The following is a 23,892-nucleotide window of genomic DNA, read 5'->3' as shown; positions in this document are numbered from 1 at the left end:
TTCAGGAGGCAAAGACAAAAAGGCTTTAATAGATTAAAGTAAGAAAGATACAGCAAGTGCCATAGCAAAAAGAAATGAGAGTTACAGATTCCAGCTCCGTCCCATTCAGCTGATGCCTGACCTGGCCCCCTCCCCTCCCCCCCACAGTTCCTTCTGGCACAGGTATGGAAAGGGAAACCCAGGGTAGAATTAAGGAGGCAGGTGCAGTGTTCAGAATGCTGTGATTCCTATGGGGATGGGGAAGACGGATGGGGAAGAGCACTTTCTCCAGTTTATGGAGTGACTTGGCACAAAAGGGTTGCCGTTTACAACACCCACCTTGCCTGCAATCATGACCCTTACGCATCACTAGGAAGAGGGACCAAGGTAATCCAGTAATCACCTCTGCCCAAAAGGCTCCAAGACTGGCCATCGATTCATCAAATGACACAAATGGTCCATGTCTGTCTGTCTCTCTCTCTCTCCTTCTTCTGATCCCCCCGCAGTACAGAAAATGGCAAGATTTTTTATTTTTGTTTTTTGTTTTGTCAGCGACTGCAGGCAATCTTTGTATGCACATCGCTGAACCGAACTGGAAGTCCCTTAGCAACTTCTACAGAGGGTTGCTAGAGCAACCAATCCCACCTTCTCCACTGGTACATTTTTTTTCAGGGAGACAAATTACAGCAAGGGATCATGTATTTAAAAAAAAAAAGAAAAAGAAAAGAATATCGAGTCAACACAATCTTGTACAAGCACAGTTTTGTTTCAAAAATATTAAAAAGCACCCTCCCTCCCCTCCCCTCCTCCCGACCCCGGGCACGATGGCGAGAACGCTGGACAGCTAGGGCAGCCCTGGCAGATCTGGCCGCTTCTCATTTCACTCCTGGGCTGTGGCCTCTCTGTAGCCTCTCCTAAGGGAGCCGGGCAGAGAGAATGAGAAAGCAAAGCTGTGGAGTCCAGCCCTGGGTCTAGAACTGGGAGGGGAACAAAAAGAAATCGATTAATTCGAAATTGTATTAATGCTACTCATGCAGTTCAAATTAACCAAAGCAAATACCATCAATGTCTTCACACACACTCACGCGCGCGCGCACCAACAGCATAATCATTGCAGTTTTTAGGACAGTACTCGCAGAGGTCCCCAACCTTGGCAACTTTAAGACTTGTGGACTTCAACTCCCAGAATTCCTCAGCCAGCAACTTTAAGACTTGTGGACTTCAACTCCCAGAATTCCTCAGCCAGCCCTCAGGGCTGGCTGAGGAATTCTGGGAGTTGAAGTCCACAAGTCTTAAAGTTGCCAAGGTTGGAGAGCCCTGTCCTAGAGCAGGGGTTTTCAAACTTTTCTGTACTGCAAAACCCGTTTGTTCCAAAAATAAATGCTTGACCCGCAATCCACAAAATGGTGTCTCTTCATGGGAGAACAAGGCCTACCCTTTCCATAGTACAGGAAGTTCTCAACGGACAGCCATAATGGGGCCTGTCCATTATAGTTGTATGTCTTAAGGGTCATTTAATAGCTCAGCCACAGGACCCTTTTTGCGGCAGTCTTTAAATGAATTACTGTGGGTGTTAAATAATCGCCGCCGTTGTTAAGTGGACCAACGGTTTGCATATTGGTGTAGTTTTGCTCAAAACCAGAAGGGCTAGTATTCAGCAAGACTGTCCTAAAACATGGTCACATGACACCAGGAAGCTGAAAATGGCCGTAGCTGCGGCTGTGTTGCCCAGCGTCAGAGGTTTGACCACTTGACTGCGGAGGGATCCAAACATCAGAACTTCAAAACTAGGTTGTTGTTGTTAGTTGTGAAGTCGTGTCCGACCCATCGCGACCCCATGGACAACATTCCTCCAGGCCTTCCTGTCCTCTACCATCTTCTGGAGTCCATTGAAGCTCACGCCTACTGCTTCAGTGATTCCATCCAGCCACTTCATTCTCTGTCATCCCCTTCTTCTATTGCCCTCAATCTTTCCCAGCATTAGGCTCTTCTCCAGTGAGTCCTTCCTTCTCATTAGGTGGCCCAAACTAGGTTATAAGTCCCTTTTTTTGGATCCGTTGTTAAACAACCGGTCATAAGTGGAGAACTACTTGCCTGTGTCAGACATTCAGGACACACCAATCTAGGAAACCAAAGTCATGCAGGCCAATAAGATTATAGTAACGGAACCTTACAGATCTGCCCTTCTCTCCTCCTTTCTTCTGCCTTGTGAGAACTAGGGTGGGTTTTGTTTGAGACATTTTCTCAAGTTATAGTTTTTTTGCAGACTCGGGATCCTATTGTCTGACTGTTGTCTTGGCAACAGCCCTTCCTCCCGTTTCTCAAGGTTACTCCTTTTGCCTGTTACAGTATGTAAGAAAAATAACTATGGGTGCCCTGTATTTGAACAAATCTTCTCTGTTGTCTTCAGTCTCTCCATCAAGTTCTCATAGGACCCTGGGGTTTGCAGAATGCAGTTTGAAAATAACTACCTTATGAGCAAGACTCAAATTGCTCTGAATGTTGTAATGGAATAAAATACGCCTCCCGATTTATTGTCCTCCCCCGAAGCATTTAGTGTTCATAGCACTTCACGACATTCATAGCGTTCTACAAGAGGCAATTTGATTCACACTAGAGCTCTTTTCTACAACGAGCCACAAATTCTAACTCATTTATACAACACTACTTTTTCATCCTGTAATAAATAACTCCTGATGGAAAATCATACACAAAAATATTCATTTCAGGCTGTGTGATAAATGATGAGGGATTTGAAATTAGGACTCCCAAGCTCACAGATAACATTTGAAGTAAAGGCCTTCTTAATTCTAAAGGTTTTAAAAGGCCACAACTCCCATATTTCCCATTTCAATAATTCTAATAAGCCCTGCCTAATAAATATCCAGAAGAGACTGGTGACTTTTGACGCGCTGTTTTGATATTTTTCCTATAAGATGTCTAAATAAGCCCTTACATTTTTAAGGAACTCTTCTGCCACAATGCGGGCCCTAGCATTGACCGACAGCTTCATTTCACTGACTTCTTTGTCAATTTCCTCCATAAAATGAATGACAAAGTCCACCAGCTTGTGCTTGTACATCTGCTCTGTATGGAAATTTGTGATCAAGAAGCTGATGTCGTAGCCCTAAAAAAAAAAAAACCATATTGCAATTTATTAGCATAAGTGAAGCCAAGACTCAGCCATCGTTTTTTCTATACTGTTGACTATTGATTCAGCATAAGACAAAAATAATCTAAAGGGTTTTTTGGGGGAGGATTGATTGGGATCTATACTGTGCATAAGAAGTTCTGCCATATTAATATTCAAAATTGGTCTATGCTACCTACATAGTAAGTCCAACAGTTGAAAAAGATTCAAGGGAACAGAAAAAATACTCTATACAATGATAAGAGAACATTACCAATTATGCAGATACTTATTTAGTTTAGTTAGTTACTCGTATTCAGCCTCAATCTAGTTTTTCCAAGTATATGTATAAAAAAAATAGACATTATCTTGACAGCTAGCAGAAAAACCAAGTCTCACACAATTCATCCATGGTTAAACAGACCAAATCAAAGATAAAAACAGTCCAATAAAGTCATGTTACTTGATTTTGTGAAAAGAGATTGTTATTGTTATTGATTTAAATCTGCCTTAAAGATAAGAGGCACATTGAAATTTTATGCCTGCTGGAAAGCTTAAGATGTGAAGTAACCCGGTACACATTGGTACTACCACTACTGTCAACAGACAGAATCACACAGTTAAGACAACAGTGACTCCATATTTCCCACCTCAACTGGTTTCCGACGTAAAATGAAGAAATTTTCTGCTCTCATCATCATGAACCGCATAAATTTGTGACACAGAATTTTCTCAATCTCATCAGCCTGCCAAAGGAAAATAGGAACCCGTGAACATTCTCTCCAGGATGAGCTCCAGTTTAAGTACCTCACCTGTAACACGTGTGGCTTACCTGTTTCACAGCAATGCTAACTCGCACAGAGTTGATAGAACCTTCAATTAAGACTTTCTCCTTCTCATTCCTGCTAATGATCACAGGCTGCAAGAGGAGTTCTTTGCTGCTTCTGCAAACCCACAAAGACATTTTTACATCAGAGACTGGGCAATACAGAGGCCCATACATTCCAGCCTCTGGGTATATTCTAATATGCCCTCATAACCAGTCATCACCCCACTCATTATATTTCCAAGCCCACGATCGTGAAATGTGCTTCTTGTGATGAAAATGATTGGAAAATTACACCAAGAATCAACAATGATGCAGAACAATGGCTGATGGGCTGCTGTGGGTAAAATGGGCTGCGGGTTGCTTAACACATTATTTCAGCAACAGAAAAGATGGCTTTATACCTGGACAGCTCCAAATAAATAACTCCACAATCAAATATACAACATCTTACATAGCAATAGGAAGAAACGCTCTAGACTGAATTTAAAAACACTCCAGATGCTGACCATGGATCAGACCATGACCTATTAATAGGTGTATATATCAGATGGGAAAACACTAGAAAAGATAAAATCCTAATGAAATATAATTTAGAACCCATTCAGACTAGAAACCGATTTAAAGACCTGGATCTATATACAGAGAATATGAAGAATTGAGATAAGAATTTAAAGTGATTGTAAAGTGATTAAAGTAGGAAACATATAACAAGAGCCAGAAGGAAAGAAACAAGACTGGCTATCAAACAAGGCCACAGAAATAGCTATGGAAAGAAAATTGGCAAAAGCCAAAGGAGATCTTGGGAAAAGCAGAGAATTTAATGAAAACTTCCACCAACAAACTAAAATTGATGAAAACAAAATTTATCTGTGTATATAGCAGTAATTAACAAAATTCTACAGAAAACTATTGCAACAGACATATAGTTAACCAGATGCCTAAATTATCTTTATGAACCGAGTCTCAAAAAGACTGAGGAAAATAATGAATCATAAAAAATAATGCTCTTATCCAGTGGTTCTCAACCTTTTCTTCATTACAGATTCCATTTAAATACCCTTTATGGCCAATGATTATGACCACGGACCCCCAAGACCTAAGATTTGAATCACATATATACATTGCTTACATTGCTTATACACCGCTTAGAGAGTGCTTGCACTTAAAGCGGTATATAAGTCTCATAAATAAAATAAATAACATTTCTTCAAGCCTTGGACGGCCCTGTCTGATGACATCGTGGACCTCCAGGGATCCACTGCTCTCATCCATCAGGCCATTGCTCCATTCAGCAATTTGTTTTTTTTAAAGAAGGGCTTTGCCCACTGAACTATAGGCCAGAGCTCTTCAAACAGTGGTACGGGTACCACCTGTGGTACATTGGCACCTGGCAGGTGGTACGCGACTATCCTAGAAAAGTAGCAGGGGAGGGGAATGAGCTGAACCAGTGGCAGCACCGCAGAAGCCTGAGCGAGAGATGGCTGGAGCTGCAGGGCTGTCAGGGCTCAGCGGAAGCGCCAGGATCAGTGCCGCTTTCCAGCTGATCGGCACTTCTTCGGGGCTGTCAGGGCTCAGTGGAAGCACCAGGATCAGCCCCAGGCTCCAGCTGGAGCTCAGTGCTGATCCTGGTGCTTCTACTGAGTCTAGAAGAAGCACCAATCAGCTGGAATGTTGCAGCATCTCCAGGGTCTTGTGATTTACATTCAGATGCTTGGCAACTGATTCATATTTATGACGGTCACAGTGTCCCAGGGTCATATGAAGTGATCAAAACCTATGACAACCACTCAGCAGACGGGGGAGGGGGGGAGAGAGAATAAAAAACAAACACCCCCCCACCCCACCCCCAACAGAAATGCTCACAACAATGAAAACCTCGGACAGGAGGAAGAGGGCTGCCGGGTGGGCAGGCAGGTGTCTTGCTCGGCTGTGGCTTGGGGGGCACTTTTTTCAGTGCCATTGTAACTTCGAACAGTCACTAAGTGAACTGTTTTAAGTCGAGGACTACCTGTACTTTATCACTTTTTTCCAAGTTTTTTTGGGGGGAGGGGGTCATCAAGTTTTTGACACCTTGCAAGGCGACTGGTGGTACTTGGATGTTGCCATAGCCTAAAAGTGATACAATGGGTGAAAAGGTTGAAAAGGCTATAGGTCTTTTTCACTGTACTCTTTTTCTTAATAGTTTATAACTAGTATACTGTATATGCCGGAAAAGAGATGTTACAAGATTGTTTTGAGGAACAGTCTGTAGGTGAAATCTATGGAGTCCCAGAATGGCTAGGACTGGCTAGGAACCAACACAGAGCAACTGTTTTATGCTAATTGGGGAGGGATTAGGGTCAGGGTTGGGTTGGGCAGGGCTAAAAGGCCTCAAATGATTGTTGAAAGGAAATACACCTTGCAACAAATGTAAGCAAGGTGGACCCAGACAGCAATATGATCCAAAGCGCCTGAAGGCAGGACAAGAAGCAACAGACGGAAACTAACCAGGGAGAGAAGCAACTTAAGAACTAAGGAGAAACTTCCTGACAGTTAGAACAATTAACCAGTGGAACAGCCTGCCTCCAGAAGCGGTGAATGCTCCAACACTGGAAGTTTTTAAGAAGAGACTGGACAGCCATTTGTCTGAAATGGTATAGGGTTTCCTGCCTGAGCAGGGGGTTGGACTAGATGACCTCCAAGGTCCCTTCCAACATTATTATTATTATTATTATTATTATTATTATTATTATTATTATTACTTCAAGACATTAAGTACAATAAAGTATGGGGATGGGACGGAATGGAGATTGAGCTAGTAAAAGAAAACTTGTTTCTGCAGCACATACGGTATATCACTTCAGATCCAACAACAAAGCAGCAAGAATACTCTAGATTTATACAAGAGGATTTTTTTTACACTGATTCCTTCTTATATTTCTCTCTTTTTTGTCAACTTAAGAATATAAAAGTTCTGAAAGATGAGAGCCATGCGGTATATTATTTCTACTGAGGCCACCCCCAAGCAAAAAAATGAATCCCTAACACTCTTGCGTTCTATAGCAATTCATATTTGAAACTTGGTCTACAACACTCGTGAATATATTGATAACCATCACTGTATCGTATGGCACAATGTTTGAAATTTGAAAACCACCTCAGATACATTTTAGTTATCTAGATATCTAATAAATTAATGTGTGTCAAACCAAAATGGAAACAACCCATAAATGGTACAGTCCATAATTTGTTAGCTGAACTTATTGCAGGAGAAACTAGTGAATCCAATATTCACTAGACTTATCATGTGATGCATGTAGATTAGACTTCATCAGATGGATGTAGATTTTTATGTCACATAAAATACCGTTATATCTATTAAAACATAACACACCAGAATCCATCAATTCAATGTAGGAAAAGGCAAGACAGAGCTGAGGAAATTGTAATAAGAGTTCAGTGTATTTTTTTTAAGTTGCCAAGTAATGCATAAAGAATCATACAGTACTTGCAAAAAGAAATAAAGGCAACGCTGAGGAAGGTGGGAAGGAAATGTGGAAGCTTATAAGCCATTTTACACCAGCAGCAGCCATTCATGACCTGTGGCTGCACAGGAGCTAAAGGTCTATTTAAGAATCACAAATTTGGAATTAAGTAGTGGTATGAGGCAGTATCATAACATAACAGTATAATATATAAGAATATATAAACCAGGAACATTAGGTTGAAAGCTATTGCAACCATAAAATGAAACAGACCATAAACAGAAGCAAAATATTACAACTTTATTGGTGAACCAACTGACTCTAAAGCTCAAAAGATTGAATAAAAAGCTTTTTAAAATTTCCAGAAGCATTTTTTTTTGATATGATTGTGTGATACAATACTATGGAAAACCTCAGAAAGTGTAGGATAAGAAAACAGAAGTGAAAGATGTGCACGGATTCTTTTCACTAAAAACTTAGTGCAACAAATTAACTGAATATTCCTTTTCTGGTTTCATGACAATTTATAGGACATGTTGTTCATTTTGACACCTCCGTGCTGTTTTCACAATTTTGCATGCCATCAAATTTCTGTCCATCTACTATCTATACATTTATATCCTATCTTTTTAAATAACTCAGGGCAGCCAACATGCCCAATACTCCTCCATTTTTCCCCACCACAACAACCCTGTGATGTGGGTTAGGTTGAGAGAGTGTAACTGATCCAAAGTCACCCAGCCAGCTATCATGCCTAAGGTGGAGCTAGAACTCACAGTCTCTTGGTTTCTAGCCTGGTGACTTAACTATTAGACTAAGCTACTTTTCAACTGATCAAAGACAGAAGCAACCTGAAATTAAGGAGAAAGTTCCTAACAGTGAGGACAATTAACCAGTGGCACAGCTTGCCTTCAGAAATCGTGAGCGCTCCATCACTGGAGGTTTTTAAGAAGAGACTGGACAGTCACTTGTCTGAGATGGTATAGGTCAGTGATGGCAAACCTTTTAGAGACTGAGTGCCCCAAAACCGCCCCCACCCCCGTCCCTGGTCCCACCCACTCCGTCCCCACCTGCCCTACCCCTGCTCTGCCCCCACCCACCTGCAGGGCCACTCACCAACTCCACGGCCAGCCGCAGATCGCCCAGGCGACCCAGCAGCGCCATGGCGGCTACACCCTCTGCCTGCACCCCGCAGCATCAACTGCACGAGACGGGGCACGAGGGTGGAGTTTTGTCCCCACTGCCCGGCTGCCATGTCCTTGGATGCGCTGCCCTGTGCGGGCAGTGCCCGGGCGCGACTTTCCTCCAGGGGGGCCGTTGGGGAGGAGGGGGCGTGGGGGGAGGCAGGGCTGGGGCGACAGCACGCGTGCCCACAGAGAAGGCTCTGAGTGCTGCCTCCGACACCGTGCCATAGGTTCACCACCACTGGTATAGGTTCTCCTGCTTGAGCAGGGGGCTGGATTAGAAGACCTCCAAGGTCCCTTCCAGCTCTATTCTATTCTTTATCTTTAGTAGCCTTAAATATCTATCAAATAGCTTTAAATAAAATCAAAACATCTTTAAATAGCTTTGCTGTCAACTGTCCTTTAGGTTTGCCTTTGCTACTTTAATAAATTAGAACAAATATTCTTATTTTAAAAGCCTTTTTCCAAATCCAATTTCTGAAGGAAGGGAAAGCTATACCTGCCTGACAAGGCCTGATAAAACTTTTTGGGCACCTTATGTTAAGACCAACTCTCTGCAAAAGGCTGCAACGCTGGGAAAGGTGCAAGGAAAGAGAAGAAGAGGATGACCAACAGCAAGACGGATGGATTCAGTTTATAGGGGCAATGAGTGCACCACTGAGAGACATGAAAGCACAGGATAAGAATCGATTGTCATAGAGAAAAATCTATACGGCTGCTAGGAACTTGGTGACACATAATCAACGTCCCCTGCATCAAACACAGAAAACGTCATCTGTCTCCAACTTAACCTTCACGCACAAACCTGACTTCCACCTCGGGTTTGTTGTGCCGCTCCACCACCTGGGAGGAGAAGTTCTCCAGGCACAAGGCAGCCTGCAGGGTGGCACGCACCGCATTGAGATAAGGGCGCAGAGTGGCTGTCTGTAGTAAGGAATGGGGAAAAGCAGGTATCAGGAAGTTGGGAGATCCTCAAGCCTAGTCCTTGAAATTCCCCCCTCCCCCCCCCGTCGAGCAGCAGTCTGCCTGCCTGCCTGCCCCCCCCTCTGACGTCCACAGAAGCGGGCATCCTTTCCAGGTTTTGCCGCCTTGGATCCCCTGCAGGACCCAGCGATCCGGGTTCCGATTCCGCCGAAAGGGTTTGGCCGCCTCGCCTCTTCTCCGCCTCCGCTCCTGTCCTGCCAAGCTACTGACCCGCTCTCCAACCCAGCGTCCTTTTTCCATGCAGGACTCCACCGCTCTCCCTGCCCGCCCCCACCTTGCCTTCTGCCCCGTCCTCTCTCGCCTTTGCCCCCCCCCAGGGCCGGCATCCTTCCGAAGCCCACCGCCCACTCACCATGGCAGCTAAGGGACTAGCGGCGGCTGCACCCCCGAGACCTGGTCCAGAAAACGGAAGCGGAAGTGGCCTCCACCAAACAAGACCGCCGCTTCCGGACTGGCTGGCCTATTCCACCACATTCCCCCCGGGTGAGTGCGCGGGATCCTAACCCTAATTCATTTCTTTTTAAGGTATTAACACGCCAGGCGGCGGATAAAGGTTTTTTTTCCCATTACGGCAGCGAGGGAGTTCGAAATATCTTCACATAGAAACAGAGGCAAATCCATTTTTCTCTCCCCCCCCCATTTTTCGGTGAGTATGGTATGACCCGCCCTCCCTGCCTCCATATTTGGAAATGAGACGAGGGCCTGGGTGGGGTCAAAAGAGTGCAAGTAAAAAAGCGAGGAGTTCTACGGCTCCGCGCCCTCGCGGGTTGGTTTGTAGCCAATGAAGGTGAAGTAAGAAGGGGAGCGTGTGGCCAATGACAAGGCTCGACCGCTGAGGCGGAAGGGGCGGAAGTCTCCGGGCAGAGAGATTTGGTGGGAGACTTGGGCGAGATCCTTTTCCCTTCACCCTCCTTCTCGCCGCTATGGCGGCTGGGAGTCTCTCTCGCGCCCGACTTCTGCATCTCCGGGGGATACGCGGCGCCCCTCTCCCCTTCCTGGCGAGCTCCGAATGGGTGTAACCCGGAAGGAGCTTCTAGAACCGGAAACTCCCCCAATAATTTCCCCCCCCCGCCTTTCTCCAGCGCCCCCTCCTGGCTTGTTTCCCCCCCTCATTCATCATTTGTTTCTCCACCGTCCATAGTTCTTAGTGCTTCCTATGCCCTCTTCTAAGCACCTTCAGGCTCCAGTTCCCTCTGTCTTCGTTACTTGGGACATCGTTCTGGGCATTCCCTCAAATTTCTTTTTTTTTATCTTCGCCTTCCTTCCGCAGGTGGTTCATTTCCATAATCCCGTCTGCAGTAGCTACCTTGTCAGCCTGCATTGACGTATCAGCCCTTCCTTTCTGGTTGCCGTTTTTAAATAACTTTTGTTTTCCACTCTATGGATTCTTCCCAGTTCAGCGGTGCCTGCAATGATAACTCCACCTCAGCAAGATTCCTGGCAGTGAAGAGCTACCTGTCTCCAGGATTTATGTAGGGTAAGATTTTTTGGGTTAGAATAACGTAATGTCACTCCCTCATCAGTTCTGCAAATTGTTAATGTCGCTCTTTGCATGCTTGCATCTGTCATGTTTTCTTTTTCCTTTTCCCAGGCCCAGCAACACCATGTCTGAACTGAAAGATTGTCCCCTTCAATTCCACGATTTCAAGTCTGTGGACCATCTCAAAGTGTGCCCACGCTATACGGCAGTACTGGCCCGTTCTGAAGATGATGGTATTGGCATTGAAGAGCTTGACACGCTACAGTTAGAGCTTGAAACATTGCTGTCATCTGCAAGCCGCCGACTTCGGGTGCTGGAGACTGAAACCCAGGTCAGATGGTAATCGAGCCCTCATAGAAAGGCCCTCCAGCTTGAGTCTTGCAGTTACTGTGCTTTATTTAAGTATAATTGATCACACACAGTCCTTACATCTGTGAAAGACGAGTCATTTTCAGAAAGCAAGAATATAGTGAAGTCTGTTATCTAAATGGCGTTTAAGGTGATCTGAGAAACTATTTAGAAAAGCTAAACTTGTGTAGACTTTAGATAAAAGTCACATCTGGCTCAGGGGATCGTGTCCTTATGTTGCTGCTGGAGGATCTTGTGTCACAGTTAGCTGAGGAGTTAGCTTCCCAAATGGTGACAGAAAAGAACAGCTTTGAACTGTGGGGTCCTTGATGCCTCTGAGCTTGGTTGTTTTCTTGCAGATGTTCCATTACCAAATTAGGTTAACATCATCAGTGCTAGTCTAGTCTAGTATTGATGATGTTACCTAGTTTGGCAGCATGCATCCCATATGCATTGGCTCAACAACACATAACACAGAATTATAGGCAAACTATTGTTCTGTTCCATCAGGGCTCTTCTGATGTTAGTAAGAATTCCATAATGCAGCAGTTCTGCTAACAAACCTCTTTGCTGATTCCTCTTTCCAAGACAGATATAGGTGCCTTGCTATATGACCTTTTAATCTACCTTTTTTTCTTTCTTTATTCTCATCAGATCTTGACAGACTGGCAGGACAAGAAAGGAGACAGACGATTTCTGAAAATTGGCAAGGACCATGAGGTGGGTCCTTCTATCAAACATAGCAAGCTCAAGAAGCAGAAGCTAGATGTGAAAGGAAGCCACAGCACTCCAGGACGGCCCAAATCCAAGAACCTGCAGCCTAAAATTCAAGAGTATGAATTCTCAGATGATCCAATCGATGTGCCCCGTATTCCTAAAAATGATGCACCCAACAGGTAATATGAAAGTGACTGCTGTCATCTTATCCATTATCACCATAAGTATCAACATTATGAAGCACAAAGAAAGAAGAAGTGCATAGTTCAGTAAATAGTTACAGCAGGAATGGGCAGCCTCCAGCCTTATATTCAAAAGGGGTGGCAGAAAAAAAAATGGGGCCATTAAACATACCGCCCCCCCCCCAGTTTGCCATCCTTTGTCTTAATAATATTATTTATTGGCCCTCATTACACGGACTGCACTATTAGACTAAGTGCTCTGGGGGCTCCACATGTGACTCTTCAATTCCCATAATCCCCAATCTCAATATGACTTGAATCCAAGGCTCTTGGCTGGGAAAGGCTGTGTACTGCTTGTGCCGACTAGGAAAGATTCTAGCTTCTTAGTAATCCAGATTTTAATGTGTTATCTTAGACCAGGGGTAGGCAACCTTGGCTTTTTCATGACTCATGGACTTCAACTCCCAGAATTCCTGGTCCAGCATGGCTCAGCTTGGAAACCTCTCCCTTTCCCCTCAGCATGGCTGGCTCAGGAATTCTGGGAGTAGAAGTCCACGAGTCATAAAAGAGCCAAGGTTGCCTACCCCTGGTATAGGGTGTTCTGCCTGAATGGGGGGTTGGACTAGATCAGGAGTAGACAACCTTGGCTCTTTTATAACTTGTGGACTTCAACTCCCAAAATTCCTGAACCAGCATGGCTCAGCTTGGAAACCTCTCCCTTTCCCCTCAGCATGGCTGGCTCAGGAATTCTGAGAGTTGAAGTCCACAAGTCATAAAAGACCCAAGGTTGCCTACCTCTCTCTTAGACTGTCATGTTGCCTATTATAAGCAATCTTTCTAAACTATGGTTCTGTTTCCTTCCTAACTGTTCGTGTTTATAGATTCTGGGCCTCAGTGGAGCCATACTGTGCTGACCTCACCAATGAGGAAGTTCGAACCTTAGATGACCTGCTCAAGCCACCTGAAGATGAAGCTGAACACTACAAGGTAAAAAAGCAGAAGCATTTCATTCAACCTGCCCTACATTTGGATTGAGTCTTAATTCTCCATATATTTCTGATGTTAAACTGTTGTATGGTACTTACTTTGGATCTCAGACAAATTCTGTATCAGGTAAAACAATAGGACTAAAAAGCCTTTGGAGTCTATATTGAGCAAGTTATTCGCATATTACTAAACTACAACTTGGCAGTTCCAATTGGCAAGACCAAGTAAGAGACAATAAGTGTTGCGGTTCAATATTTGAAGCACCACAGATTCACCATTTCTGACCTAGAGGTTCATGACAATTGTAATTGCTAAAATATGCATTTTCTGTGATTTGTCCCATATTTTCTGCGAGTCAAAGCTTTTTAGTTGTTGTCAAGCAATAGGTTTTTCTAAGAATTTTAAACAGTAGCATTTCCAAATTTGGATGGAGGGAACAACCTTTTCCCTTTAAGAATCCCACAGTTACAAAACTAGAGGAAAAGTCTCTTGTCCATATGTCTGTGGAGCTTCTCAGTCATCCAGGTCACAGTTGTCCCAAATGTGCTTTTTCAAAAGGCAACTGGACTTTCTTTGTTTTTCCTTGGAAAAGGTTTTGTTTCCCATCCAAGAAGCTTCTTCAGTTCTGACTGAATGGTGGAGAATGGAAGGATTTATATTCCTTGCAGTCATCTGGTCGTTAGCACTCTCTCTGAGTGTCGATGAGGCCACTTGGAGGTTTATCTGAGCCCTCAGGGTCGCCTGAATAGTGCAAATGGGCGTGGAACCTTTTTTGGAACTGCTGAAAGGATTGCGTTGGGATATGACACCATCTATCTCCTGTTTACCATCCTTTCAGCAGTTCCAAAAAAGGTTCCACGCCCATTTGCACTATTCAGGCGACCCTGAGGGCTCAGATAAACCTCCAAGTGGCCTCCTCGACACTCAGAGAGAGTGCTAACGACCAGATGACTGCAAGGAATATAAATCCTTCCATTCTCCACCATTCAGTCAGAACTGAAGAAGCTTCTTGGATGGGAAACAAAACCTTTTCCAAGGAAAAACAAAGAAAGTCCAGTTGCCTTTTGAAAAAGCACATTTGGAACAGTCACTTGTCCAACTTTTATCTCCCACTTCCATTCCTCTCAGTGCTTCTTAATCTCTTTTGTGGAATGATAAAGGGAACCCTGCTTGTTCCTTTAGGGCGGGGGTAGGCAACCTTGGCTCATTTATGACTCGTGAACTTCAACTCCCAGAATTCCTGAGCCAGCATGGCTCTGCTTAGAAAGCTCTCCCTTTCCCCTCAGCATGGCTGGCTCAGGAATTCTGGGAGTTGAAGTCCACCAGTCATAAAAGAGCCAAGGTTGCCTACCCCTGCTTTAGTGGAACTGAGGGCCTAAGACTGGGAAAGTTGCAGGGCAGAAAAGCTTGAGATTTTATCCGTGTTTACAACAGTGGAATTGCTGCAGAAAGAAATGCATTTGGTACTCTTTTGGCCCCGATCTTTGAGGTTACCTGTCTGGAGAAAACATGTTTTCCCATTTCCATTTTATTTTAGCTATCTATTTTTAGTATCTTCTCTGGCTTATCTTGAGGAAATTCGATCTACACAGACAATGGAATGACATTCTGAACCATGATGGGGAATGAAGGGTTTTATTCTCCCACCTTAGCTGTAAAACTGCGTAGCTCCAGGAGGGAATAAGAATATTGTGCTATAATCATTTAAAATAGAAAATTTTGGAAGGGAGGAAGAACAGTTGAATTGATTGGAGGCAGCTCAGTTAGAATTAGATCTGAAAAAAGGGACAGCATTTGGCTACATGCACGTATTGAGACACAGTTGAATTGTTTGGGGATATTTGCCTTTCTGGTGTCTGGGCTGGCTCTCATTCATGCCTTGTTGTTCTGTCCTTATAGATCCCACCCTTAGGAAAACATTACTCCCAGCGCTGGGCCCAGGAAGACCTGCTGGAAGAGCAGAAGGATGGGGCTCGGGCTGCAGCTACTGCGGATAAGAAGAAAGGCATCTTGGGACCTCTGACCGAACTGGACACTAAGGGTATCCTGAGCTATTCTATGACATCTTTTCCAGAGTGGAAGAGACTAAAGATGCCATTTTTCTAGAGAGCTCTAGTTTAGTTTAGTTGCAGAATCCATGCTTTTACAGGTAGTCCTCACTTAGTAACAGTAATTAGGAGTGGAATTTTCATTTGTTAAGTGATGCAGTCATAAATTATGATGTCAGATGTCCATGCCACTTAGCAGTGGCAGTCTTGGCAGTTCCTAGTTGTCATTAAGCAAATCAGCATGGTCCTTAAGCAAGGATCTTACATAACTACGACTTCCAGTTTCCTGCAGGCTTCCGCATTGACTTGGATTGTGGAAAGCTGTCAGGGAAGGTCACGGATCATGACTACGTAACTGCAGAATGCTGCAACAGTTGGAAATCCAGGCTGGTTGCTGAGTGCCTGGCTTATGATCATGTAATTGCAGGAGTACTACAACTTTGGGAACTTTAAAGACTGATCATAAGAACCACCCATTTGGCGCCGTTGTTAAGTTCAAACACTTGCTAAACCAGTAGTAATTAACCAAGGACCACCTGTGTAGGAAAAATGGCGAAAAATTGGTAACCCTATTGCTAACTTTAGCTCTTTGCTTCTGGGAGCTATTATTTAGCAAAAACGGAAAAATCAGAGATTGCTTTATCTCTGCTTTATGTGTTTATTAGCTCTAGACCAGTGTTTCTCAACCTTGGCAACTTTTAACTTCAACTCCAAGAATTCCTCAGTCAGGGATGTTGAAATGAAGCCTGATTGAGATTAGAGGTTTATAGACTGGAACCGGCTGTGTCGGTTCCTTAACATCAGCATAGTATGTAGAATAAAGCCAGTCCCTTCTGACGCGTTGGTTTAATTTTCTTCATTTTTTTTAAATAGTACGGTGAGAATCCCAGAACTGCTCACTGCAAAGTGCCACATTTTTTGCAACGGATATTGACTTGTCCTTCCTAGTTCTCATTTGCTCCCTCATTCCCTCCAGATGTTGACGCTTTGCTGAAGAAATCGGAGTCCCAGCATGAACAGCCAGAGGATGGGTGCCCTTTTGGGCCTCTCACCCAGCGCCTTCTGCAAGCACTTGTAGAAGTAAGGAATAATAATAAAAAAAAAAACAGCTGGCTTCTTCAGCTTCGGCAGGCTCAGATTTTCTGGGGGAGGACCTGGTCCTTCCCTTTCAATCCATCTCTCCCCCCCCCTCTCTCTCCCCTCCTCTCTCTCTCTCCCTCTCTCTCTCTCTCCCCTCCTCTTTCTCCCTCCCCCCTCTCTCTCCCCTCCCCCCTCCTCTTTCTCTCTCTCCCCTTCTCCCTCCCCCTCCTCTTTCTCCCTCCCCCCCTCTCTCTCCCCTCCCCCTCCTCTTTCTCTCTCCCTCTCTCTCTCCCCTTCCCCCTCCCCCCTCCTCTTTCTCCCTCCCTCCCCCCTCTCTCTCTCTCTAGGAGAACATCATCTCCCCCATTGAAGATTCGCCTATTCCGGAGATAGCAGGCAAAGACTCTGCAATTGACGGTGCCAGCACTTCCCCTCGCAGCCAGAACAAGCCCTTCAGGTGAGCATAGCAATTACTTCCTTTTTGATGACATATTTCATTCCTTAAAATGTTTGTCCTATTCATATTCAGCTGAATGTTCATGTCCCATTCATGTTCAGGAAGCATTACAGCATATCAGCGGAATCCTGAGCAGATCTATTCAAAGTAACTCCTGCTGAATTTCATGGAGCCTTTTTGCTTGGAATACAAAGAACCCCAACTTTGTCTGCCTTTCGTGAGGCCTTCAGGGCAGTGGGTGTTCCTAGTCTGATATAATTGTTTTGGTTGTTGCCTTGGTGGAATATGTAATGTTTTGTTATGTTTTTCAGGTGGTTTACTTCATGTTTCTTGTTTAGTTGCTCTGAGTCATTTTTTTTTTAAGGGTAGCTGTCTACATTAACAGAGTAAATAAATGTTTATATGGCTTTGAAAAAAATCTAGACTAAGTAACTGAAGAAAAGTAGTATGCAAGAATAAACACTTAAAGTAAAGACCAGATTTAATGGACTGCATTTGCTAAGGGTGCCTGAGGAACTTGGGACTGACATTTCTGAAAGTTAAGGCAAATAAAATATTCCTGAAAGCTAAACAAGATAAAATGGGTAATCTGATGCCATGCTGGAAATCTGTGAAGAAAAAGGCAACACAGAGGGAGGAATAATTGTCCAGCCATATGCTAAATTCCACAGAAGAGCAAGCAAAATAGGGAGTTATACTGAAATAAACAATGCAAAGAAATTGCATTGACGGTGACAGTGAAACGTGAAGGTCAAGAGATTATTTAAGAAAAGCATAGAGATGAAGTCAAGCACAATAAATAAACAGATAAGGCAAATAAAAGACAAGGCAAAGATCAACTGGAGAAAGAAGCTATGAAAAAAGCATGAAAGTGTTGTTCTCCCTCATTTGATGATGCATGCAAAGTTACAAACACTGAATTAGAACCAGAATTCTGAAAAATGAAGTTTTAAAAAAATCCAGAAAAGATTGCTCATAACAGCTGGATTAATCTAATCATTTAAAACTTTGCCAGGTGATGCAGTTAAAGTGATACTTACAGTGTGTATTCAGCTGTGGAAAACACAGCAGTAGTCAAGGGACTGGAAAAGATCAAGTTTATATTCCATTACCAAAAAAGGACAGTCTTAAAGAATGCTTAAACTATTAAACAATTACACTTCTGCTAAAATAATACTCAAGACTTTACGATCCGGACAATTCCTGGAATGAGAATGTCAGATGCACAGGCTAGATTCAGGAAAATCACAGCTTTCAAGATCCAAAATGTCTGTATTTGTTTTATTGATCGTATAAAGGATTCTGATTGTGTAAACCACAACAAATTGCGAATAGTCCTTGAAACATGGGTGTACCAGACTGCCTCATCTGTCCAGGATAGAATTGTCTGATGATCAGATGTCAGCAGTTAGAACAGATTATACAAATGGCTCAGAACCTGAAGAGGAGTATGCTAAGGCTGGTGACAGTCACTTTTAAGTTCTGTGTAGAAAATATCACATTAAATAGAAATTGTAACCAACCACTAATAACCTCAGATGAGTTGATAGAAGGAATATTTATGGAATCTCTTGTTGACAACAGAACAAACGCTGGTCTGCTGTTTGCTATTTTTTAAAAGCTGCACTAATGCAAGCCCAGTGCAGAAGATGAAATACTAGCTGACTTTGTTTTCCTAAGCTCAAAAGAAATCACAGGAATAGTGACTGGTAGCTATGAAACAAGCTTGGAAATCACTACTTTTGGAGCAAATGCCCAGGAAAGTTCGACCCTCAAAAAGGTTGTGTGAAGAAAAAACAGATGCTTTAGATAGTTATGCAGAACATTGTTGAAAATACTTTGGACATCAAAAACAACAAAAACAAGACTAGGTGAAGTAAAACCAGACTAGCCAATGGAAGCTTAAATGTTTTGGACAAGCAAAAATCATGAGAAAAGATTCCAATATTTGGAAAAGTCAAAAGTCCTACAGTTGACTAGATGCTGTCGCTGACAAAATAAGCAGGAGCGTATAAGAAATCAAAAGAAGCAGTTATCAACAGCCGGTCCTGGTGAAACGGCATCCATAGACTTACAAAGAATCTGTGGGCGAGTAAATAACTGAACAACAAAAAACTGTTGGCACATAGGAATGACAGTAAATTACATAAGACAATCAGTGTTATATTTAATAAAAAGATAAGAATACTTAAAAAACATAGGCAATGAGAGGATAGTAATATTGGCCTTCAGGTAGTGAATTTCTGGAAAAGTTGTGGCTCAGCGCTTAATGACACCGAGTTTGTCAGAAAGCTTGACAGCTCGGATTTGAGACCTGAGCACCACACAATGGGGTGAGCTCTCATTCCTTGACCCAGCTCTGTTCACCCAACAGTTCAAAAAGTATGCAAAGGCAAGTAGATAAATAGGTACCACTTCAGCAACAGTGTTCTGTGTGCCTTTGGCGTATAGCCGTGCTGGCCACATGACGGGGGAAAGTGTCTTCAGACAACGCTGGCTCCCTGGGCCAAAACACAGAGGTGAGCACCGTGCCTAGAGCTAGACATGACTGGACAGGGGAAACCTTGACCTTTGCTGAAGGTGGAAACATATGTGCCAACAGACGATAACAACAACAACAATAATAATAATACTAATAATACTAATAATAAAGTTGGAAGGGACCTTGGAGGTCATCTAGTCCAACCCCCTGCTCAGGCAGGAAACCTTAGACCATTTCGGACAAATGGTTGTCCAATCTCTTCTTAAAAACTTCCAGTGCTGGCGCATTCACCACTTCTGGAGGCAGGTTGTTCCACTGGTTAATTGTTCTAACTGTCAGGAAGTTTTTCCTTAATTCTAGGTTGCTTCTCTCTTTAGTTAGTTTCCACCCGTTGCTTCTTGTTCTGCCTTCAGGCACTTTGGAGAATAGCTTGACTCCCTCTTCTCTGTGGCAGCCCCTGAGATATTGGAACACTGCTATCATGTCCCCCCTCGTTCTTCTCTTCGTGGAAGAGTTTTAGGAGAACTGTTGATGTCATAGCCAAAGTTGTCCAGAAAATGCCAAAAGCCACTTCAGTTGCTTGGTGGAATTTACTAGCCTTCCTTTCCCTTCAGTAAACAACAATTATTTTCCTGCAGCCCTGGGCAAGTGCCTGGAAACTGATTCATAGTGTAAAGAGCCTTTTCAGAGGTGTGGGAAATATATAGGGATTGTTTAATATATATGATGCCCAGATTCCTGGTGTAGGTACTCCTTGACTTAACAACAGCAATTGAGCCCAAAGTGTCTGTTGCTAAGTGAAACATTTGTTAAGTGAATTTTGCCCTATTTTATGACCTTTCTTGCCACAGTCATTCAGTGAATCGCTGTAGTTGTTGAGTTAGTAACCTGGTTGTTAAGCGAATCTGGCTTCCCCCATTGATTTTGCTCGTCAGAAGGTCACAAAAGGGGATTACATGGCCCCAGGACACTTAACCGTCATATATACAAGTCGGTTGCCAGGCATCTGAATCTTGATCACGTGACCTGACGGAGGCTGCAGCGGTCCTAAGTGTAAAATAAATGGTCCTAAGTCACTTTTGTCAGTGCCCTTTGAACGGCCTCTAAATTAACTGTGGTAAGTCAGGGACGTACCTGTGGTAAGTAAGGGACGTACCTGTAAGGCTGCTCCTGTTCTCTTGTCCTCCTCAGCGTACCCCACACAAAATCTCTTGAAGGCCGCATCAAGGAAGAGCTGATTGCTCAAGGGCTGCTGGAGTCAGAGGACCGACCGGCAGAGGACTCGGAGGACGAAGTGCTAGCCGAGCTGCGGAAGAGGCAGGCTGAACTTAAGGCGTTAAGCACACACAACCGGACCAAGAAAGTCGAGCTGCTCAGGTGAGATACAAGCCACAAGTCTGATCATCCACTCATTTGTTCTCGACTTAACAACTGCAGCTGAGCCCGAAATTTCTGTGGCGAAGCAAGAAAGTTGTGAAGTGAATTTTGCCCCATTTTAATCATCTTCCTTGTCAAGTGAATCACTGCAGTTGTGTAAATGAGTCGGTTGCCTAGAGCAGTGATGGCGAACCTTTTAGAGACTGAGTGCCCAAATTGCAACCCAAAACCCACTTATGTATTGTTGGGTGCCGGGTGGGTGTGGCCCATTGGGTGGGTGTGGCCCATTGGGTGGGCGTGGCTGTGGTAACGGCAGACTGGGTAAAACTAAAAAGTTCAATCAATTCCAACCTTGGGAGATCTTTTTTTTTCCCGCGAGAAGTTGAAATTGACTGATTGATTGAACCTTTTTTTTTTTTTTTGCACATGGTGGCAGAGGCCTAAAGCAAAAAGGTTTTATAAAAACCCAGCTGAAGGCCTAGGACTGGGGGCGAGGGTGTGCGTGCCCACAGAGAGGGCTCTACGTGCCGCCTTTGGCACGCCACCATGGACCTAGTGTCTGAATTTTGATCACGTGGCCACACAGGTGCTGCAGTGGTCAATAGTGTGGAAAAACAAGTCATTAAGTCACTTTTTTCAGTGCCCTTATAACTTGGAGCTGTCACTAAATCAGGGGTGTCAAACTCGCAACGTCGCATGATGTGTCGCAACGTATCGCGGCTTTTTTTACCATTGCCGGCAATGGGGTGGGCATGGTTTCGGCACGACACAGCCGGCCTGTGTGCCGGCAATTTGACACCCCTGCACTAAATGAACTGTTGTAACCAGTAAAGTCGGATCAAGGAGGTGAGGATCCAGAGATGACTCAAGAGTTTGGTTTTGTTATCCTTACAGGCTGGCCAAAGAGGAACTTCACAGGCAAGAGCTGCGGCAACGTGTGCGCATTGCTGACAACGAAGTCATGGATGCCTTCCGCAAGATCATGGCTGCCCGCCAGAAGAAGCGCACCCCAACCAAGAAGGAAAAAGACCAAGCTTGGAAGAGCCTCAAGGAACGCGAGAGCATCCTTAAGCTGCTAGATGGTTAATGCTACAAGACGCCTGGCCGAGCTTCTCCATTTGAACCATAATGGAGGCCCCAGCTTAAGGGGAGATGTCAGCCGCAGGTGTAGACTATATAGCAGCATCCCTCACTGGTTTGTCCTCACTCCTCTTGCTATATATTTCAGCTGAGACTCTGGGCAGGTTGGCTTCCAGCAGTGTGCCTTCTCTTTCTGGGTGTGGCTTTGAGCCCTGTGGTGTGCGGTGAAATGAGCGCCCAGGGTTGCGTAAAGCGGCAGTCCCCTCTGTAAGGACAACTATGCTGTGGCATAGAGGCGAGACGGAACAAAATCTATATTAGTCTTGCGCACCAAATGCCAGGTTTCAGGATCTGTCAGCAGCATAAACTGGAACAGATGGAAGGGTCGTTCTTGAAGTTAGATTTTGTTTTTTCCTTCCTACTGCTCTTCCTTTATTGGTGTGTTAAGGAAAACAGCACCTCGAAAGCGATAGGCACAGCGAAGGTCAAGTGTGGGAGCCTAGTGTCTCAAAGGCCTGTCTTTTCTTAAGTTTGGGAACGATTTATTGACTCTGTGGCTGCACCAGTTGTAGCTCATCAGCAATTAGGACAGAGCTAAGATGAAACATCCGGGGAAGTTCCGAGGCATGGGTAGAATTGTCCTGCGGGTGCTTTAAGTAGATGCCTGTTATATCTGTAGAACTGTAGAGGGAACGGTGTGCCTCCTCCCCCTGCATTTCACCATTCAAACATAGTTACAATCCAAACTGTTATCAAGGATGAGGTCTGCACTACTTGGGTGGACATAATTTTTGCAAGGCAGCTATGATGTCTTTACTTCCTATTTGGCTCGTTGTCTTCCTGGGATGGTATTGAGGGTTGCAAGTTCTCCCTTGCGCCATAGTGTTGATAGAAAGGAGTTATCCTCCATGGAAACAAGCCGAGAAAGACTAGCGGGTTCTGGAGCAAAGGACTTGAGCATTTGGAACATTCAACGGTCCAAGGAAGAAAAAGGATTTTCTATTTCGGTGGAACCGACTAAGTGACCCAGTCTTGCCCCATATTATTTCCAGAAACACACAATTCGGTATCGAAATTGCAGATGGCTAGAAGTGCAGTTAGGAAACACCAAGTAGGGTGATAGGGGGAGGAGAGATTCCTTCCTCCTCCAGAATCTATATTTTAACCCAGCCTCACCCAGAAACTCCCAAGAAAGTGAGAAAGTAAGCTGGGAAGAAGCCTAGCCAAAAGTCTTTCATTCAAAAGAGATAGGGAAGAACAGCTCTTCCATGAGCCATTCACAGGCAGGGCAATGAGCCACTGTGCTCCCGTGGTTCTTTCCTGCAAGCTGCACATGGGCTGAACCCATTTGGGCAGCTCTTATTTCCACCAGCCATTTAGCAGGCAAACTGCATGAAACATTGGCAGACTGGTGATGAAAAGAGCACAAGGGCGGGACCAGGCCATCTGTGTCCTCTTCCTCACTTGGGTACAGATCAACCACTGCCTCAGGAGCCTGCTTGTCTTCGTCAAAAAGCCGTGTGCATTTAGTCTGCCTTCCTGTCCATCTCTTCCTTGATCAATTTCACCTTCTGGCCTCGGGCTCCTTTTGCATTCTCGACTGTTCCAGGATGAGTGTGTTCACTCTCGCTGAAATTGAACATAACACTGCTGTTTGGCATGGGAGTGGGGGTCAATAATTCATTCTGTGTTGATAACCAGTTGGAGAAGAGGCTCGAGCAGATGTTTGCATTTGCCTTGGATTCTATCTGCCTGTTATATGGACAGACTTCTTCCATCACCAACTCCTTCAAAGGCTGACCGATCACTCCCAGTTTTCTTATTAAACATACAATTGTCTTTTTTACCCTCTTCCCCAGTTTGGAGTCCTTTTTGCTTCCCCGTTTACCAGCAAGTTTCAACGTTCGGTCCGTTGTTTGAAGACTTTTCAAACTCCGTTGTTTTGGGGAAAAAAACATAAGTGGCTTTAGGGTGAGAGCCAGAAAACAAACAATATGTGCATGACGAAAGGTAGAAGAGCCGGCATTTGGAGAAAAGATCAGAATCATCCCCAAAGAATTAATAAATCCAGAAGCAACTGGTGA

The 23,892-nt window shown here is 44.2% G+C and overlaps 2 protein-coding genes across 6 annotated transcripts; one reads left to right on the top strand and one right to left on the bottom strand.

Annotated features, from left to right (window-relative positions):
• On the bottom strand, positions 1–10,042 carry ARPC4 (actin related protein 2/3 complex subunit 4). The gene is made up of 6 exons (XM_039355180.1): positions 9,923–10,042; positions 9,392–9,510; positions 3,942–4,053; positions 3,760–3,855; positions 2,936–3,106; positions 1–956 (listed from the first exon to the last, which is right to left on the bottom strand). Exons 1-6 carry the CDS (start codon positions 9,923–9,925, stop codon positions 951–953), a joined length of 507 nt encoding a protein of 168 aa, XP_039211114.1. The 5' UTR covers positions 9,926–10,042; the 3' UTR covers positions 1–950.
• Positions 10,035–23,892, top strand: TADA3 (transcriptional adaptor 3). 5 transcript variants are annotated; one of them, XM_039355179.1, is made up of 10 exons: positions 10,035–10,053; positions 10,966–11,047; positions 11,162–11,381; positions 12,053–12,294; positions 13,179–13,284; positions 15,184–15,325; positions 16,309–16,412; positions 16,760–16,869; positions 20,543–20,728; positions 21,623–23,892. In XM_039355179.1, the coding sequence occupies exons 3-10, from the start codon at positions 11,175–11,177 to the stop codon at positions 21,813–21,815; spliced, it is 1,290 nt and encodes a 429-aa protein (XP_039211113.1). In that variant the 5' UTR covers positions 10,035–10,053; positions 10,966–11,047; positions 11,162–11,174; the 3' UTR covers positions 21,816–23,892. The 5 variants fall into 5 exon arrangements, with proteins under 5 accessions (XP_039211113.1, XP_039211112.1, XP_039211110.1 ...); XM_039355178.1 differs by lacking the exon at positions 10,035–10,053 and adding an exon at positions 10,157–10,216; XM_039355176.1 differs by lacking the exon at positions 10,035–10,053 and adding an exon at positions 10,264–10,357 and having other exon boundaries at positions 10,841–11,047.

This window comes from Crotalus tigris, unplaced genomic scaffold (genome assembly GCF_016545835.1).
Source record: "Crotalus tigris isolate CLP2741 ecotype Arizona unplaced genomic scaffold, ASM1654583v1 scf7180000018612.917631, whole genome shotgun sequence".
Lineage (NCBI taxonomy): Eukaryota > Metazoa > Chordata > Lepidosauria > Squamata > Viperidae > Crotalus > Crotalus tigris.
Note: the sequence above shows the minus strand (reverse complement) of the source record. Positions and strands in the feature narration are given on the sequence as shown.

Excerpts from the sequence above, each read along its gene's own strand:
- ARPC4 (XM_039355180.1), bottom strand. Across the intron at positions 4,054-9,391 it reads AAACCCGAGGTGGAAGTCAG|AAGCAGCAAAGAACTCCTCT; the intron begins GTTTGTGCGTGA and ends GTGGGTTTGCAG. Across the intron at positions 3,107-3,759 it reads TACGTCGGAAACCAGTTGAG|GGCTACGACATCAGCTTCTT; the intron begins GTGGGAAATATG and ends TTTTTTTTTTAG.
- TADA3 (XM_039355179.1), top strand. The coding sequence starts at position 11,175 with ATGTCTGAACTGAAAGATTGTCCCCTTCAATTCCACGATTTCAAGTCT. Across the intron at positions 11,382-12,052 it reads TGCTGGAGACTGAAACCCAG|ATCTTGACAGACTGGCAGGA; the intron begins GTCAGATGGTAA and ends TATTCTCATCAG. Across the intron at positions 16,413-16,759 it reads TTCTGCAAGCACTTGTAGAA|GAGAACATCATCTCCCCCAT; the intron begins GTAAGGAATAAT and ends CTCTCTCTCTAG.